The sequence below is a fragment of the Sciurus vulgaris genome, assembly GCF_902686455.1.
Source record: "Sciurus vulgaris genome assembly, chromosome: 2".
Taxonomy (NCBI): Eukaryota; Metazoa; Chordata; class Mammalia; order Rodentia; family Sciuridae; genus Sciurus; species Sciurus vulgaris.
In genome coordinates this window covers 35,656,502-35,676,561 of record NC_136462.1, presented here as the reverse complement: position 1 = coordinate 35,676,561, position 20,060 = coordinate 35,656,502, and the positions used below count along the sequence as shown (strand labels likewise).

The window sequence follows — 20,060 nt, the reverse complement described above, 5'->3', positions numbered from 1 at the left end:
GTTCCTGGCTTCCCTCTTGGGGCTGGGCACTCCACCTGCTTTGCTCTTACCAAGGAAATGAGGGGCCTCACTGTGGATTCCAGGTACTCAACCACGTCCTGTACCAGCCTGGAGCCGTGACTCAGCTGATTGAGGTCAAGAGGGGGCTTCAGACAGCGACTGAACTTCTCCCGTGCAGCCGTGAGGTTCCCAGCTTTGAGGCAGGCCATGCCCCAAGCATGCCACGCCCCAGTGGAATCAAGCCCAGTCTTTGTGGAGACCTGGAGGAGAAATTGCTCCTTTGGTGAGAGATGCTGCATACATGCAGACCTGTGAGTCTCCCAGTGACCTGTTCTATCCCTGTGGCCAACCACCTCCCCACCACTCCACTCCTATGCTGGCATGCTCCCATGCTGATCCTGCTCTGGATACTTCCCCATTGTCAAGGCAACTGAGAGATGGCAAGGCTAAGCAAAAACAACCGATTACAGTGGGAGAGAAGTTAGCTATGTCTTTGGCTCACCTCAACACCCAGTTGGTAGTACTCTGCTTCAAGAAGCTGGTTCCTTAGCCTGGTTACTGCAGCTGGCTGCAAGATCTGATCTAGAGATGGCACGTGGCGATAGGCAGCAGCAACTAAAATATTCAGTACATCTACCTTGCTGAGGTAACTACAAGGAGGAAAAAACCAGGTAATGAGGTTGTACAGAGTCTTACTAAGAGTAATTGTTACTTAAAAGTATTCTATTTCATTTTCAATGTGAAATGTAAAAATGAGAATTGAGAGAGATTCAGCATAGACACTATCAGTGAAGGTTCTAGAGTCAGATTCTTTGAACCCCAGTTCTGTGATCCGGGGCAACATACTTAACCTTTCTCTGCCTCAACTCACTCATCTGTATATTGAGTGTGACAACAGGGAGTTTTAAGAATAAAACAAAATACCTTAAGTAAAAGACAGTGTTTAAAACTTTTTCAAGCACTCATTAAATGTTCATTATTGTTTACAATAGGGATACTCAGGGTTTCTATTTGCGATAAGACCTTTACATTGAATATTGGGGGCTTACAAGTTATCCATTTGCTTTTTTTTTTTTTTAAGTAAACTCTTTTTTTATAGCTTAATTTTATTTATTTTTATGTGGTGCTGAGGATCGAACCCAGGGCCTCACATGTGCTAGGTGAGCACTCTACCACTGAGCCACAACCCCAGCCCACCCATTTGACTTTTAGTCCTTTGGAACCCTGCTTACTTTGGAGGTTGCAGCATCGATGTCCTATATTCCTAGTTAGTACAGAGATCATATTACTGCCATTTCCTGGAGGTGCTGCTATGCAGAGGCATTTTGACCCTTTTAATCTCATCTCTGGGACTTGACTCCTCTCCCTGGCCTAAGGATGGGTCCTCCTCAAAGCCCACCAGGACTGCCTGGTGGAAAAATGTTATGAAGACAGAGAACCCGGAGGACTGCACCATTCTGTCTCAGTGTTGCCTGAAACAAGCCCACGCCTACGGTTCCTGAATCTTGTCCCGTAGTTTCAGCAAAAAACCCTGTGGATCCTGACTTGTTCGCTGCAAGGGATTCTGTTCATTAGTGAGTAATTCTTCACCTTGCAGGGATAAGGAAGGGAAAAAGTATAGTGTAAAAAAGCAGATTTGGAACCATAGTATGTAAATACATTTGGAAAATGAAAATATTTGAAATAAATGATACGGATTTTGTTTTTAAATATGTATCTTTTTTTGTTTGTCTATCAGAAGGAGGCAAGAGTTAAAAACAGTAGAAAACTCTGCAAACCAAGGGCTCTTAACTGGTTTGCATGGCGGCAGATGAATCCTCTTCCACTGTAAAGGGGCAACAGAGGTTCTCTACGATGAGTATATGTGAATACGGAGAGGGGGAGAAAGAGGTGTGATTTGGAACCAAGAAAGCCCAAGACACCCTGGGGTGGGTAAGGATCCTGTGGAATCCTTCCTTTATTTCTGCTGCCCTCAGTCTAAAATGAGTATTTCCTCCATCTGCACCAGATTTTAAAAGACATATAGGACTTGAAGTTACCTTTGTTTCCCCTCCCAAAGTACTTTTTTCCTTTTTTTTTTAATGTTGCCAGGGATTGAATGAACTTGGGTCTCTTACGTGCTAAGCAAGTGCTCTACCACTGAACTACACCCCCACCCCTCTTTTTCTTTTAATAAGTAAATTTATCTCATTTAATTACTGATGTTTGAGATACATTTGGCTATATTTTCACTTTTGTGTTAACCCCTTTTCTGTATTTCTTTTGTTTTCTATCTTTTACATGGAGAGGGTTCTCTTCCCCCCACCCCCCTAATATTGTCATCCCTGTCCAGTAATCTTTTTGGTTATTTTCGTAGTTATTCTGTGTGTATGCTAGGCAAGGGATCTTCCACTGAGCTATATTCCCAGTCCTTTCTTGTCTGTTTGTTTATTTATTTACTGAGCTGGGGGTCTCAATATGTTGCCCAGGCTTGCTTCAAACTCCTGGGCTCAAGTGATCCTCCCCACTCAAACTCCTACTGTAGCTTTTTTTTTTTTATTTTATTGTAAACAAATGGGATACATGTTGTTTCTCTGTTTGTACATGGCGCAAAGGCATACCATTTGTGTAATCATAAATCCACATACAGTAATGTTGTTTGATTCATTCTGTTATTTTTTCCCTTCCCCCCACCCCTCCCACCCCTCCCACCCCTCTTTACCCTCTATACAGTACTTTCTTCCTCCATACTTGCCCCCCTCCCTAACCCTAACTCTAACCCTAACATGAACCCTTCCCTCCCCCCCTTTATGTGTCATCCTCCACTTATTAGCGATATCATTCGTCCCTTGGCTTTTTGAGATTGGCTTATCTCACTTAGCATGATATTCTCCAATTTCATCCATTTGCCTGCAAATGCCATAATTTTGTCATTCTTTATGGCTGAGTAATATTCCATTGTGTATATATACCACAGTTTCTTTATCCACTCATCAATTGAAGGGCATCTAGGTTGGTTCCATAGTCTGGCTATTGTGAACCTACTGTAGCTTTTTATGTGTGTGCTTTTTATGTGTTTTTTTTTTTTTTTTTTTTTTTTTACTTTATTTAACATATACCTATTTCTTCATTTATCAAATTGAAAAACGGTGTAGAATTTTTTGTCTCAATATAAAAGAGTGAAACTAGCACCTCTATATTTCTCTCCTCTTTTCTTCCACCTTCATTTGCTTTTCTTAACCTTCTGGGTTTTGTTAATGGAAGTAAAAAGAATAATTAAATTTTTTGTAGTACATGGAATGTACCAAGCCTTCTTAGCCCTTGATGCAGATGATTTCATTTTATCCTAACAACCCTATGAAATTAAGTATTATCATTCTCATTTTTTTTTTTTTTTTTTTTTTTTTTGCCGTGCTGGGGATTGAACCCAGGGCCTTGTGCTTGCAAGGCAAGCACTGTATGAACTAAGCTATATCTCCAGCCCATCATTCTCATTTTATAGAGGAGGGAACTGAGGCCCAGAGGGTTACAGACTTGAGTATAGGGAGCTAGGAGGTGGTGGAGTACAGGCAAGGACTCTGAGCAAGTGTCTGAGGGAGGCATTTACACTTAAGTGAAAATTACACTCCCTGCTCCCAAGTCTGGTTAGGATTAATGTTGGGAACATGAGATGTGAGTCATGCGTCTGGGTGGATGAGCATGGAATTACGAGTTTTCATTGTCAAGTCAAAGCAGGTTGTGCAGGAACCTGAGGGAGGCCTGGTCACACCTTTTCCATGGATACTTATACTTTATGACTCAGATGGCATGGTGGCAGGGATCAGTCACTTCCAAAGGTGCTTTTATGGATCTATTATGTAGAACTCCCTAAGGTCAATGTTGAGGTGAAGTTCTGTTGAAGAGTAATCACTGGAATTTGGGGAGGACACATTTCCCTTAAATGCCAGAAATTTCCACAGACAGTAAAGGTACTTCCCTAAATTTTTTAAATCACAAATTAACCAAGGGAAGTCTTTACTTTCTTTTAGACAGGGTACAGTACAGAAACTCTGCTTTAAAGATACAATCTGGGTAAGAAAAGGACGTAGGCTGACAAGACAGGGTGGGAAGACCACTTGTGATCAGAAAAGTATTTCATCAACATCAAAGTGAGATGCAAACATTGCAGTGTGTCTTGTTAGAGGATGGGGAGGTGAAAAACCATACTGATGTGTCAGAAAAAGAAGTGGATAAAAACAACTTCCATGTAACAGAATGGAGATTGATTCTTACATACCTGTCACAAAGAGCCAAGTCCTGGCTTTGGCCAGCCTTGACGAACATCATCTTGGCACTGAAGAGCAGCTGCTTCATGATGTCTGTGAGCAGCCCTGCATCTACTTCTGGGTTGGTGAGGCCCTTGGACAGTCTGCAGCAGTGCTCAATCAGCTGGTGGCCACAGGCAATGCTGTCCCGGTGCAGATTCATGATGGCAATGCACAGGGAGGCACTGGGGGCCTGGAGGCAGAGGAAGAAGGGAGACATACTCAGTGAGTTTAGGGACCAAAGTATTCTTCAAATACAACAAATGGCAGAAATTATCCTCCCCTTTTCAAGGGCCAAAAAATACTGAGAGGAGTCAAAAGTTCTACTGCAAAGCAGCAGACCTCATTTCAGCAACACTGCCTAAGTTCTGGCTGTTGAGTTTGTCACTCTACAAGGGAGAAGGCAGCTCTGCCCACATTACCTACTTCTTGAGAATGTCCACAGGTTCCCCTCCTTTTTCTGGTCTACTGTCCCACTAACACATTGCTCCTCATTGCTTGCTTGTCTGAACACCTTGAGGAGTCTGTTTCAAAGCACAAGCATGCTGTTGGCCTACTTAGTATTCCTAACGGCTAACTGGAAACCTCTGTTAGGTCCCTGATGCCCACCCAATTCCTTACTGCAAAATTCACAGCTCTATATGTAAGCAGTCCTTCTCAAGTCTTTCACTCCCTAGCCACACTCTATGTTCCCTCCACATTAACTTCCAATTCCCCAATCATGCCCTGCAGTTTTTGACACTGTGCCTTTGCTCAGACATTTTAATTTTGTACTTTTTCCTTCCTCTATTTTCACTCCTCTTGCAGTACCCAAATTTCTGCTTGTCACACCCTTTTCCAAGACTCATCATGTTCCTCTTATTTTTGGTACCAGGGATTGAACCTAGGGGCGCTTTAACGCTGAGCCATATCCTCGGTCCTCAAGACTCATTTTAAATTCCAAATCTTCCAAAAAGCCTGCTCTGGTCTCCTCTTGTGCATACCCTGAAATGTTCCTCAACCTCTGCCTTAACCAGTTTACTTGTCTTAGCTCCCGTGCTATTTCACAGTAAGGAAGTGCATGCCAGGCTGTGTTCACCTACTGCTGTAGTTCCTGCCATACTATTACATGCCATAAAGAAACTTAAATAACCATTATATTTTATTGCTATTACCTGTTCGTAGTAAAATTCACTCCGCACCAGTTCATTTTCCTCTTCATTCAGACTCAAAATCCATTCCACCTCAGCCACTTTGGGGACTCTCACCACAGCTGAATATGGAGGGCTTTCACTCTTAGAGATGTCTGGTGCTGAGAAGAAAATTGTCACTCATGTGTCAGTCACTGGTTGGCTGGCCAGTAAGCAGGGGTGAGCTGAAGGCAAAATACATGCCTGCTATCTGAGGGCCCCTTTCTCTCTCCTTCGACCCCTTTGTTTCCTAAAGGAGACTCCATTAGACACATCAGCCTTCTCCCCACAAGGCAAAGACCTGAGTGAATGTCACAGTGTTTGTCATACAACTCTGCTGCTTCACATGAGAAACTCTAAAAGGCATATGGTTCTCAAACAGATGGCTGATCCAATGGATACTCTAAAAACAACCTACTGTGGAAGGCTACTGACCAAACTGTTAACAGTGACTACCTAGAGGGAAGGAAGAAGACTTGGGTGGTAGGATGGTAATGAAGTGAAACTTGGGGTTGTGGGGTGAGATAACCTATGAAAAGATAATTTGTTGGTTGCTAACCTTCTCAATGCTGGAAGCTTAATGGGCCCATGTGATCGGCTAAAATGATAAGCTTCAAGGGAAGCAGAGATCAAGAAGTGATAGGAAGGCCAAGAATTTTCTTTGGCAAACAAGCTGGACTGAATTGCCACTGAGTGTATCAGTTGTAGCAGAGACTGAAGACAGGGCCAAGCTGAGCATATTCATGGTCATGGAGAATGTGATTAGGCCTTACCTTCTAATTGACCTGAATTCTCTTCTGGTGCACTGGAAACAGAAAGAAAAATTAAGTGTCTGAATCAGTCCTTCTCTTTGTTTTGAGCTTAGTGTATAGCACAGGCATTTACTCTATTACTCAAGTAAGATTCAGGGAACCATCCATAACTCTTCTCTCCCTCAACCACCACAATCAATCTCTCACCATGTCTTGTTCATTCCACCTCCTAAACATCCTTTTAAATGTCCCTATCTCTTTTTATCCCTATCTCAGTGAGAGCCCTTGTCATTTACTACTGGAGTCTGTAATAGCTTTCCCTTTGGTCTCCTTGATTCTGTCCACCTATTCTCTACTTTGTAGCTATAGCAATTTCATCATGGCAAATAATGACCAAAAATGTTCATGTTAAAACCAACATGAGGGGCTGGGGAGATAGCTCAGTCGGTAGAGTGCTTGCCTTGTAGGCCCTGGGTTCGATCCCCAGCGCCCAAAACAAAACAAACAAACAAAAAAAAAAAACCAACATGAAAATGCTATTGAGCAGAATGTGGAATCTAATTAAGTCTGTTAAGTAAAATAAAAACAGGAGAATTTAAAGTAATTTTGCTTCTGGAATAGTTGCTTTGGCCCACATTCCCAGTGCTCTGGGAGTTTTGATTTCACGCTCCTTTGTTCTCAGAGGTGGAAAGACCTAGTGATGCTGAGCCAGCAAACATGGTCTTGAGCTGTCTTGACACAGGTATGAACAGTGTTTGAAATTTATCTGCAGGTGAACTATGTGTGGGAAAGTGTAAGGGCTCTTCTAACTGTGGGTAACAAGCCAGGACTAGAGCTAACATAGGTGATACCTAAATACTCAGCAGGTGTAACATTCTCTGAGTCTAGGTGAAGCCAGTGGGCAGAAAATAGGTGATGTGTTGTAAGATCAGTGGCCTCAGTCTGGGAAGGGCTGATAAGCCAAGAGTTCTGATTTCACAGAGAACAGCATGTAAGAACCTTGAACACTGCTTTCTCTCATCCCGACCTCTTCTCATACTAGTTCTTCTGACCAAGATCAGTTTACAAACATTTCCCTGTACAGTTAATGGCATTGCACTATGGATGTTAAATTAAACATTTCTGGAAGTGTTCCAGATTTGAAAAATTCTCTAGAATGAAACTCCTAGGCATGTAAGGACCTGGGGGAGGGTGTAGTGGTCAGTATCAGTATCAGTTCCACTGCAGGACACTTACTCTTGGTTGTAGTAACTGTAGCACTGGTCACACACGCGGGTAGGGTTCTCTCTGCAGCCTTCCACCACCATTTTCTTAGTGGAGCAGGAGCCACACACTAACCGGCCACAGCGGCGACAATGATGACGCCTGTTAAACTGAGGAGTGCCATTGGGATAGATCAGGGAAGAAGCAAAGGTGAGATTGCAGTCAGTTCATTTATACTTGGTTTTAGTCACATGTGGCTTATTAAGAATACCTGGTGCATGGGTCTCTACTGAAAATGAATACACCAGGCCTTGCCCTCCAAAAGCTGCCATTTTAAGACATCAGCTGATAATGCAAAAGTTCCAACTCATGCACAGTTTTGCAATTAATAGCTTCTGCCAAGTTTTACTTGTGTATGAGGCAATATGTGGAGATATAGCAAAAAAGTCATGGAGAAGGAGTGACTATATCAGATAGTGAAGATCACATTTCTACATAGTACTGATGATGATGAAAAAGCATTCTTCTCCCAAATGTTTTTATAACCTCATTTCATTATGAGAGGCTGATAGACAGCTTACACCTCTTTAATAGATGAACAGGAAGCAAATGATAGAGAAATCAGATCATTGCCATTTTCATTCACATTGAGTTAATCTTAAAAGCAGGTACTGTACTAAGTGTGGTATCATTTGTTGTCATTTATAGCCATAACAGTTCCATGAATCAATTAACATATCACCCCTAGTTTACAAGGGGGTACTGAAAAAGTTTATAGTCATATTTCTATTAGGAGGCAGAGCTGGGATTAGGAACCAGATTCTCTTCTTCCTGATCCAGCACATATAACCACCACCTGGTCACCTATCTTACTGTAAAAGACACAGCCGGAGCTAGAAACTAGATTCCCTGATACTTCCCTAGATCCTCCTGCCTCTTCTTCATTATCTCATCGGAAAGATTTTAGAATTTAAGGCTATTCAAGAATGTCTAATACCTGACTGAATCCAGAAAATAGATCCTGGTGAGGTCAAAGGTAAATGCAAAGTCTTAGGTTTGATAGTTCTGAAATACCACTGTGCTCCTGGGGACAGAAGGTGTTTATGAACTCAGGCTCCTGACCTGGAGCTTTCCTTTCATTTCCTGCAGTGGCCCCCAGGCCCTACTCCACTCACCATAGTGAAATGTTCCCTGCAGCAGACCATGCAGACACTCTCGCTCTCATCCGGTATCCACTGGTGCCTGGCAGGGGGTGTTGCTGGAGGCACAAATTCCAGCAGGGGCTGACTCTGAGGGAAACTCTTCTCCCTTGGACTGGGGGAATGTATGAGGGGGACACCTGGGAGCCAGAGGTCAGGGTAAAAGGTAATCAATGTTCCAATTCATAATTCAGAAGGAAGAATAGAATTTCACCATTTTACAAAGCCCCGCTGAAATAAAAGATGCGGTTAATGGTCATCAATTCCCCGCTTCTGTTACAAAAGAGAGATAACAGAACACTGTGTGTCTCCTGTTGTAAATGCACAACAAAACATCAATTATTACCAAAAAAATATCATGTCTCACCCAAGACAAGTTTCTAGCTCTAATGGCCAGTATAGTAGACATTCAGGAAATAGAGAACCAGGTTGTCACAGGGAGGCAACTAGCAAAATCCAGCATATAGGTGGCTCTATGGGACAAATCACTCAGTTTCCTCCCCAAATTAAAGAGAGGTGGGGGGAATAAAAAATAAAAGAGGTGGGGCAATCTACTGTTAGAAAAAATTTAAAGAGATATTTTAGCCAAATCCCATGTGTGGACATTATTTAGATCTTGACTGTAGAAAAACCAACTCTAAAAAAATCTTTACTGGGAAAATTTGAATACTGACAGAATGTTTGGCAATAAGAAGTCATTATTCATTTTTTAAGGTATCATAATGGTGTTATGACTTTGTATTATAAAAGTCCTTGCCTTTTGGAAATTTATACTGAAATACTTATAAATGATATACCTGGTATTTGTTTCAAGATAATCCATTAAGAAGATGGGCGGGTAACAGGTGAAACAAGAGCGGTCATGATGGGATGATAATTATTGTAGCCAGGTGATCAGTAGGTGAGGTTTAATTATACTTTCTTTCTTTCCCATATTACAGATTTTCCATAACAAAAAACTTCCACAGACAAATACACCAAAGCTGCTCAGGTTGTCTTACACTGGGCATGAAGCTGCTCATATACCTGCAAGTCTAGGTCTTCCCTTTGCTGGGTATTAGAAAGCATGGCAAATTCCCCAAGTATGGACAGGGTATGCCACAGTCATTGACTTATCATATCTAAGGAGATTTCTTGTCACCTAGAGAGCAATTTCAGCTGTCAGAAAAAGAAAAACACTGACTCTTAGCAGCACCCAGAAGAGACTCTAAGCATTCTTTTCTCTGACCATGTGGCAAAACAACTGCTGAGCTGCTTCTGCATGTAGGCCATTGTGCACAAGCTGGAGACTGGGGAAGGGGGTGGTGGAAAGGGTGACTTCAAGGACCTTGTTCCCTGTGCGGGTAACAGAATTTAAGTAGGGATTAAATACAGTTGATCCTCATTATTAGCTGATTCTGTATTTGTGAATTTGTCTATTTGCTAATATCTATATGTAATCTCAAAATCAATCCCTGCAGTGCTGTCAGTCATTCATGGACATGCCAAGAGTGGTGAAAATTTTGAGTCTCTCAACACTCAAGTTCTCAGTTAATGCTGAAGAAAATGATGCTCTTCCATCTTGTCTCAGTCCTCATGTGGTGATCAGAGGATGGAAACAGTACAGGGCAGCACAGAGTAAGAAGCTCTGGTTTTGGGGCCAGGTGGATGGAGTCTGAATTCCAGCTCTGGCACTTGTTAGTCGGGTGCCTCAGAGAAGTCACTTCTGAACCTCTTTCTCTTTTGTAAAATAAAGAAAATAGAATCTACTAGAATGGATTATTTTTAGGATTTAGGAATATACCCTATGTGAGATGTATGTTGTGTGTGTATATAGATACATACACACATATTTTTCTTTGGAACAATTCAGGATTCACTAATTCAGTGTTTACAGACTTTATAGACATGTTATAACAATAATGAGAGTCAACTGGGTGTTGACTCTCCTGGGATATACAAAGCTGAAATGAACTATGAAAAAAATAATGTAAATGTAAATGAAGAAAGAGATAAAAGAATCAGAAGGCCAGGATAAGGCAGACTTGAACTGAAAAATGGTTAACTCTCAGTACCAGTTCTTACCAGGAGCAGCAGCAGCGGAGAATTCTGCTGATGATGATCTAGACAGAGTCTCAGGATCTGAAGTCTGATGGACAATTTCCTGGAGGTGAATCACAGATTCTGTCGAGAGGGAAAATGCTGACAAAATATCGGTCTACCATAAGCATCTCTATTCACCATGCGAGGCATTCAGATTTAAAGCTCTGTTGGCCTCACTGATTGCTATGCTATAATTGTACCAGGTATAAACAGAAGGACAGTGGTACTTCAAAGCTAAGAACTACATTTTTCTTAAACATCTCAAAAACTGAGCCATGTTTAGGCACAAGACATAATGGAGCAAAATATTTTACAAAATATTTTACAATGTTTATTTATTTTACAAAATAAATCTCAAAATGCCCAGCAGGATGTGGAAGACAATTAAATGATGCACTTATTTATGATATCTAAGATTTCTAAGATTATCTAAGAAAAAAGAGCTGGCTGGTGACATTAGTCCATACTTATTTTTCTTCATTCTAGAAGAGGCTGAGACAGCTCAAATACAAGTGATATCTGATGTGACCCTGGGAATAAAGCATCCTCTACATAAGAAATGATGGCACTTAATTTCAAGGCCCACTATTTCAAGGCCAGATAGATGCTATTTCCAGCGTATTTGTTCCCCAAATATTTATATTGTCATGCACACAGTGGTTATTGACTATCCTTTAATTCTGGCTCGCCTCCTGCTTTCTTCTAAGGCTAAGATATCTCCTATAAAATAGACAGCTCTCTCTCCTGGATATATTCCTTTCGCTCTCAATCAGACCCAAAATAATGAAAAAGGAAAAAATGAAAACGGAGAATATAACATGGTGTTTCTTCCTCCATGCTGAATTGCCATTTAGGATGTTGGCAGTTACCTGATCGTTTCTCTCTCAGAGGGTATGGGAAGTCCAGGGCTTTCCCTGCATATCTGGAAAGCAGAGAGTCAACTTCATCCATGGTGAAGCCAATCTCCTGCCTGGTCAGTAACTGGTGCAGGGTCTGCACAGCCACAGTGGCCCAATTCACTTTCATATTCATCAGCAGCTGCTCCAACATGAGCAGGGGACTGGAGGACAAATGGGAATAGCTGGCCCGGTGCTGCTCAGGCAGGGTCAGCAGAACCTGTTTGTGAGGTAGATTCACAGAGTAAAGAAAACAGTACACAAATTTCAGGAGAAACATGAGATTCTTACTGGGAAAGGGAAAGATGCTAGATGCCAAAAGGCCCATAGCATTACTGCAAGGGGCTAGGAGTCTTTCAGGAAGCAAGGTTGAACTCCCACCTAAATCCTCCGGGTGGCAACTGAGAAGTAACCCAAGGATCTTCACCTAGACAAAGGGTTGGTAATCCCTGTCTATAAAGGGTAAGGCAGTAAATTGCTTAGTCCATAGGATTCATGAAATTATTCAACTTTGCCAACACAGCACAAAAGCAACCATAAGCAACTATTATAAATGAGTTATGTGCCTGTGTTCCAATACAACTTGATTTACAAAACCAGGCTGAGGACTGGATTTGGCAGACAGGTGGTGAACTGCTTACCCCTGGCCTAACCCTCTGCCTGGCCCTTAGAAGGAACAATATAAGGTGGTGTCAGTGGGCTGCCTAAAGCTGGTATTTCCTATGTTCTACAGGTAAATGATGAATCTAAATTCCCTTTAGAGGTCATGATGACTAGGCTTGAAATGGGTTCACTTGTTCTGTTCTACCCTTGTCAATTTTTAAAGGTCTTCCCCAACTTAGATACAGTGCATCAAAAAGGAAAAAAAAGGTTTATTTTCTTAGGGGAAAGTCATTACATTCACAGCTCTCCTGATACCTGTTCTATTTGTGAGATAGTATATATAATGGCTATTCAGAAAAATTATAAGAGTGCCAGAGGGTCCCCTCTTTCTTCAAACCCTCCTTCACTGGATTATTTTTTCTAGCTTGTACTTTCTTTGATCAGTGTCCCCAAGGTTATACAGCAAAGCTAAGGACCTATTATGTCATCTATTTAGCAAGACAGATAATCCTCTCCCATCAGTATAGACTAGCTTATCAAGACATAGTTTTAAATACTTATATCAGAGTCCCTCAGACCAGTTTTAACTGGTATGGAATGGAAGGCAACTACTGGTATTTTTAAAAGTCCTAATGATCCTAACAAATGTCAGAACTGAGACACACTGATATAGCAGGTGCCATTGAAAGCCTAATGACAGCTCGAGATAATTAAGTAAAATTCTCTTGAAGGAAGGGCAGTACAAGTCCTAGAGGACTCAACTAGGATATGGTGGGATGCTAGCTTAAGATTTTATATAGCACAGGCCAAGACTGGCAGGTGCTGGTTGAAGAGTCATTGAGAGCACAGGATCTAAAGTGGGAGAGGGGCCAGCAGTCACCCTCTCAGTCATGCTCTCCTAAGTTCCCTTTATCCTTACCTTGGATCCCATGTACAGAGCCTGGATTTCACAGTGTCGGACATTAGTCAGTTTTCCATAGAAGTGGGTGGTGAGGTAGTTGGCCAAGAAGTGTGAAGTGGCCAAGCTAGGATGCTGGTCAAGGGACTTCTCTGTGACCTCAAGGCACATGGTGGGGTCAGGGATTCTCTGTAGAAGCTGTTGCAGGAGAAGGTAGTAGAGAATGGTGAGGTCTGCAGGCCAGCCTTATTTGGTCTGAGAAAGGAATATTTAAGTTTTTCATTTTGGGCTAATCCTTTCTCCACACTCATTTTTCACCACCTCCATAACTTCAAGAAGGAGCTATGGCTTTGACAGGATGAGAGTTCAGAAGAATCCTGGACCCACCTGCTCCATCTAGCACTTAAAGCAGGGCTAGGCACCTTCTGCTCAAGATGACTATAACTGGCTCTTGAAGGACATGAAGGGGCACATCTAAGATAGCAAATACTCTGCATGGGATTCAGCATGAAAAAGTCATCTGAGTTAACTAACCTTCCTGAACAAAAAATAAGAAAAATCAGAGGCTTACTTGCAGAGCTTTTTCATGATCTCTTCTTTCAAGAAGGTGGAGAAGATGCTTTTGATGTAGGTTGATTAAATGCTCCCTTGGAATGGGGTATAGGCAGCCCCACTCCTCACACAGCCCATATTCCTAGAAGGAAACACAACTTGTTCAATCCCTTTAAGTTACTGGTCTTGCTAACATATAACTTTTGCCTGATTTTTTCAGCAGTCTTCAGTCTTCTAAGCCTCAGGAATGTTCGGTACATGCTGACGGGACCTTCACTATGGGATTTAAGTTAGATCAGACTTAGAAGACTACAGTAGTAAGGTAAAGTGAGAAAATGACTGATGCAGACTGGCTGTTACAACATTTTCCTTCCAGTTCTATCATAACATATACAGATGACATATAGCAATACTTGGTGTCAGTCCTGGGTGGGGATGTGGAAAAACTGAGAAGATTCTTCAAAGGAGGTAGCACTTGCTCAGCTCTTACTATAGCCATATGAAGACCCAGTATTGTCAGATTTCTAAAATTTAAAACAAACTTTTTAAATTAAAAAAACTCCATATTTTAAAATTTTGTCAATGATTTAAATATGGAAAAATAAAAATTCTATGGACCAATACTATATGGGCCAAGCAACCATATTGGGGGTTAGATTCCATCCATGTCCTCCTTTTACTTTTCCACCCTAAATTTGTGAAATCTACAGTAAAATTTCAGGGGGTGGAATTCTCAGGAATTTGTCCAAAGATTCCAGCATGGTGGTGTCTGGGATGCCCTCCCCATATGTCTGCCCAGGGTGCCTTCAGTAGGATGTTTCCTTATTTCTCAGGCTATGTCAGGAGCCCTATCCAAGCTCCTATGATCTTGGGTTACGTCTTACTTGACATATTGCATTATAATCATCTCTGGATACATCTTACATTACCCCTCTCCCTAAAATGTGCCACTCTAGGGCAGGGACTAAACTTAATTATCTTTGTTCTCACCGCTATCTAGCACAGAGACCTTTTAGATCCAGTAAATATTTCTTGAACAAAAGAACATCTGAATGAGCATTCACTTTTTTTTTTTTTTTTTTTTGATACTAGGGAACCTAGGGCCTTACACATGCTAGGTAAGCTCTATTACTTAGCTTTATCCCTAGGGTCTTGCTATGTTGCCCTAAGTTGCCCAGACTAGGCTTAAACTTGTGATCCTCCTTGTCTCAGCCTCCTGAGAAGATGGGGTTACACGTGTGTACTATCATGCCCAGTGAACATCTACATTGTGAACTACAGTATATCAGATTTGTAACAGATAGATAAAATTCTAATTACTACTCAAATCATCAATTAACACAGGAAAGACATCACATTTATTACTAAGCATGGAAATATAAATTAAAACAATGAGATACCATCCTATTGGCAAAAAAATCAAAGCTGGACAGTATAAAAAGTTGGTGAGTATATAGGGCAATAGGAATTGTGTATAAGAATATAACCAGTACAATCTGGTATTATCCTAGTCAAGGTGAGGATGCTCATGCCTGATGACACAGCAATTCCACTGTTAGGTATACATTCTGTACCTGGTGTACACAGAATAGAAGAGTTCACTATGAATGCAAGGGAGACAAGACAAAAAGCAATGATTGCATTATTATCTACACTTATCAGTATGTTGGCAAATTTCACAATTAAAAAAAAAAAAAGAAAAAGAACGTGATATAATTATAAAAGTGACTGATGATACAGAGAAAGGGGTCTATACAACTGGCTAAGGAGTGTAACTCTGCATGGAGGATGAAGGGGATACCACCCTGGAAAATGGTACCTGTGCTTCAAGAATCATATTCATGACAGATAATGGGTCCTCAATACAGCGGCTCCTCAGGGTCTGCCAGTCATGCCACATGGGAGGATCCTGCAAGCCTAGAATCTAAGGAAAGACAGGAGACTCATCAAACAACACTGTAGCTTCTCTTCTATGAATGAGTCACTGGTAAGTTCAGAGAAGGGTCATCCCGAGATCTCTGCCCCAAAGGCCAGTGTCAGAACTTGCAGGAAAGAGAAAGAAGGGAGCAAATGGGCCAAAGATTGTTTAGAGAGGAGAGTGAACCTCTCTGGGAAGTAAAATCAGGTAGCAAAGGTTAAATGGAAGGCCAAGATCAGTCCTTTTACTGGTGAAGACAATTCTGAGAGGCTCAAAGCCTGTCCAGCTTTCTGGGGTCACTTTTTCCAAGCTCTGTCTCAAAACCCCACCCAAGATAGTCTTCTGGACTTTCCTGCAGCATTTTAGCTTTGCATAAAAATGTCTGAGGAGCCTCTTCAGATGGATGTACCCTTGTCCCACAAGATGCACTCTCATGCATCCTTTCAAAATGGCTCTTGAAATTTAAAAAATCTTTAAGAAAGGGCATACATAAAGTACACACAAAGCTTAACTATATATGTAAAAAAAAATCTTTTGTGGACTGCAGAACATCATTTCGACAACAATTTTGTTGTTATTATCCTTGCTTGATGCAAATGTATTTTAAATAACAGGAGTAAATAACAGGAACCACACAGGAGGCCTCTTCTCCATTCACCTAAGAACTGAAGCCAGATGCAAGGCAAAAGTCAGCCAATATTTTATGTTTCTTAAAATTCCCCATCATATGAACATAGGCAGAGGTTGTTAACAGGTAAGAAGCCCATTTCCTTCTCTTGATGTCAGGGTCCGTACCTTCTGATATACCCGCAGTTCTGCCAACTTCCTCTGAAGCTCAGACTTTAGTCCTTCTTGGATAGTTGTGTCTGAAATGCAGTAGGCCAGGATCTCCAGACACGACTCCAGGGGCCACCTGTCCACAAACCGTAGGGCCAGCTGACTTCTCAGAGATACATCCTTTACTGGAAATAGGTATTGCCAACCTTCCTTGTCTATAAGATAAAAATGATGCACAGAGACAAGTCCAGCACCAGAAATGCTCAAAAGGCCAGTTTACTTCTTAAGGGAAGGCTTTGTTTGATCTTATAAAACAAGAGCTTGGAAGATCTTCAAGATCCATATGACCTTAACTAGTTTTTATATTTGAACCATTAGATGACAAGGAGAAATCCTACACCCCTATGTGTCCCTTTATGCAACCCTGACCATAGTCATGGGACTTTCAGAAGGCAGAGAAGTAGATAAGGACAAAGGAGAAGAGAAAAAAGGAAGGCAGGAAGGTGGTCAGAAGAAGCTTTCCATGTTTTGGTATACTGCACACAGACATTTTTTCAGACTCATCTTGTCAGTGGAAGTGTAATTTTCCCTGCAATTTCTACTCTGCATCATATGTAAGATCACTTGAAAGTTACTTTGGGTAAACTAGTTACACTCCTTGGATATTCACTGTCTTACTACTTAGTAGATGTCTCTCACCCATACCCATTTCATAGCTCTAACCCTGGAGATAGAAAAAACAGACTCTAAGGACTTAACATCATAAAGCCTCTTACTGGCTTTCCCCACCTTCTCAAGGAGGTATTTTCTCCTTCCCAAAGGGCAGCCAAGCCTACCCAAAAACCATTCCCTACAGCACACCTAACTCTTGTTTTCCCTAGTGGAGTGTTGTAGCTCAGTGGCTTTCCATTCTGATTACACATAAAAATCTCCTGGGGAGCTTTTAAAGCACATGGTTTGTTTGTATAAATAAAATTTTATTAGAATGCTGTCATGCTCATTTCTTTATGTATAGACTACAACTGCTTTCACACTGCAGTGGTAGAGTTGAATAGTTGCAACAAAGATCATATGGCCTACAAAGTCCTTTACAGAAAAAGTAAAGGACTGATCTGTTTAAAATCATCAGTTGATTAAACACCATCCCGGGCCTCTGAGGATGAAGCCTTGGTTATTTTTCAGTCACAGAACTTTACAATGATTCTGGTAAGCAGGATTGAAGCTACTGGTTACTGGTTGTGTGCCTCTTCTAGAGTAGGATAAACTTAGACTCTAACCTCAACTTTAAGCACTTACCAACCTGGGCAAGTTTTTTTTTTTAATTTTAAAATTTTTAAAAAATTTTTTAAAATTTTTTTCCTGGGCAAGTTTTCTAACCTCTCTGAACCTTGGTCTTCTCTCAGTAAAATGAGATTACCGTGGTACTTTTCTAGAATTATTGTGAAGATTAAATGTGATGATACACTTAGTGCCTGGTAAATATTATTCCCACTGGAGAAAGAGATAGGCATAACGTCTGCTCACCACATGCCACAGCACAGCTCAGGACTGCATCCCTTATGCCACTCAGATCATCTGTATCTCGCCCATACACTTCAGTGAGCTGTAGGGCCCGTAGCCAATCTCTGGTCACCAGAGCTTCCTCAAAAGCCTTGGTCAGCACATCCAGTGCAGTGGGAGAATGCAGGCCCAGAAGGACAGTGGAGAGACTGGCCTGACCACAGAGACTGGATGCCAGACTTTTTCTCTCCTCAGAAGGCCTGCACAGGGGTTCCCAGGCAGCCAAGAGGGAGGACTTGAGCATAGGGAACTGTTCCAGGAGATGCTCACATTCCTGGGCTATCTGCTCTGCAGTCATAGGCATCTCCTTGCGACCACGCAGCTCCTTCCACAGTGAGCTGGGCTTGCTGACCTTTGATCCTGGGGAAGCTCCCAGGCAGGCCACTGTAGCCAAAAGTTTTGAGCGGGACTGAAGGAAGGACAAGGCGGAGGAGGTAAGGGCTGGGGGTGATGAGCTCTTGGGGGAAGAATGGGACTTTCTTTCCAATGTGGGATTCTCAGTTGGCCGAGGGGAACTTGGCATAGAAAGGGGGAGGTCATCCAGGTAGTGGGAGGTGTGCTGCTGGGCCAGGACACCCAGCTGGGTCAGAAGGGAGGATGTCTGATGGCTTTGTAGAGAAGAGCAAAGATTAAGGGGCTCACAGCAGCAGCTGACAATGACCTGTGGTACACTTAGGCTGAGACCCTCTCGGGCCAGAAGGGCTGCCAACCTGGAGGGAGAGAAGCAGAGGGAATGTGAGATCTGAGTACATAGGCACCATTACCCAATCTATAATTTCTTTACATTTACACAGCAAAAGCAAATAAAAGTTCTTTTTTTTTTTTGTAGTACTGGGGATCGAACTCAGGGCCTTGTGCTTGCAAGGCAAGCACTCTACCAGCTGAGCTACCTCCCCAGCTCCAAATGAAAGTTCTTAACTGTCTCTCTCCCTGTCCCCTGCTTTTTTTGTTTTTTTTTTTGTTTTTTTTTTTTTTGCAGCACTGAGGACTGCACCCAGTCTTGTGCAGGCAAGTGCCCTACCACTGAGCCACAGCCCTTGCCTTCTCCTCTTAAACATACACACAAAAGGTAGCCTGTAAGACACACTGATCTTTCCTTTACTTTTTCACTTAATAACACATTTGAGAGATCTGTCCTTAACCCTCTGTAGAGAGGACCCTTATGATTTTTCACAGTTGCAAAATATTCCATTATGACAGAAACCTAACTAGTCTCCTATTAGTGAACAATGGAGTCTTCTGATCTATTGTATATACATTACTTTTCATATGTATAATAAAGTTGCAGGATAAATTTCCTCAAATGGATTGGTGGGTCAAAGGGTATATAAATATATAGATACAAACAAATTGCTTCTCCTCTGGGGTTATACCAATTTATATCTCATCAGCATTCTCTGAGAATGCTAGACTCATCTCATACTTGCAATACACATGTTAGCAGTGACAAGAGACAAAAAGAATGTACATTGATTTTTGACATATTGTAAGAGTATATGCAAATTAATAGCTAAGTATGGAAGAGAGTTCCACTCCCTGTAGTGACCCCAAGCATAACCCCACTGAGCCCTTGCTGTCACTGATGAAACAATCAGGTAGGGTCACGACTGACTTCCAAGGGGGTGGCTCCTACCTGTCTGGGGGAACTTGTTTCTCAAGTAGGAGATGTGACACCAGTTGGGAAGAGCTCTGTTGCAGGAGAACAAAGGGATTTCCTACCTTGACCTCCACATGATCTATAAAGATAAAGACACGTGACTTTTGCACCACTGGACTCCAATAGTTCAGAGTCTTGTTTCTTAGAATCAATATAAAAGTACAATTTCAAAATGAAGACAACACCAAGAGCCCTTCTGTTGATTCATGCTAAGCAAAGGGGACCTCAACATGACCCTAACCACAAGTTTATCTAAACTAAACCACTACTTCAAAGACATTTAACTCAGAAAAACCGCAGGTCTAGCCCCTCTTGCTCACTTCAACCTGAATGAAGTGTATGCAGTACAAGTTGAATATCCCCTATGTGAAATGCTTGGGATCAGAAGTGTTTTGCATATTGGAATATCTGCATACACATAATGAGATATCATGGAGATAAGACCCAAGTCTAAATACAAAATTCATTTCTGTTTCATTACACTATAAACACATAGCCTTAAGATAATTTA

At 41.7% G+C, this 20,060-nt stretch overlaps 1 protein-coding gene across 1 annotated transcript in view; it reads right to left on the bottom strand.

Moving 5' to 3' along the window:
• The window catches only part of ZFYVE26 (zinc finger FYVE-type containing 26), a 61,543-nt gene that overhangs the window by 15,556 nt on the left and 25,927 nt on the right, over window positions 1-20,060 (bottom strand). The window contains exons 20-34 of the mRNA XM_079126582.1: window positions 19,526-19,628; window positions 17,857-18,602; window positions 16,351-16,547; window positions 15,457-15,561; window positions 13,657-13,779; window positions 13,107-13,283; window positions 11,558-11,804; window positions 10,671-10,769; window positions 8,583-8,746; window positions 7,441-7,577; window positions 6,226-6,257; window positions 5,438-5,574; window positions 4,256-4,476; window positions 503-650; window positions 51-260 (exon numbers count right to left, since the gene is read on the bottom strand). Coding sequence (XP_078982708.1) covers window positions 51-260; window positions 503-650; window positions 4,256-4,476; window positions 5,438-5,574; window positions 6,226-6,257; window positions 7,441-7,577; window positions 8,583-8,746; window positions 10,671-10,769; window positions 11,558-11,804; window positions 13,107-13,283; window positions 13,657-13,779; window positions 15,457-15,561; window positions 16,351-16,547; window positions 17,857-18,602; window positions 19,526-19,628 — 2,846 coding nt within the window. The remainder of the gene's footprint in view (window positions 1-50; window positions 261-502; window positions 651-4,255; window positions 4,477-5,437; window positions 5,575-6,225; window positions 6,258-7,440; window positions 7,578-8,582; window positions 8,747-10,670; window positions 10,770-11,557; window positions 11,805-13,106; window positions 13,284-13,656; window positions 13,780-15,456; window positions 15,562-16,350; window positions 16,548-17,856; window positions 18,603-19,525; window positions 19,629-20,060) is intronic.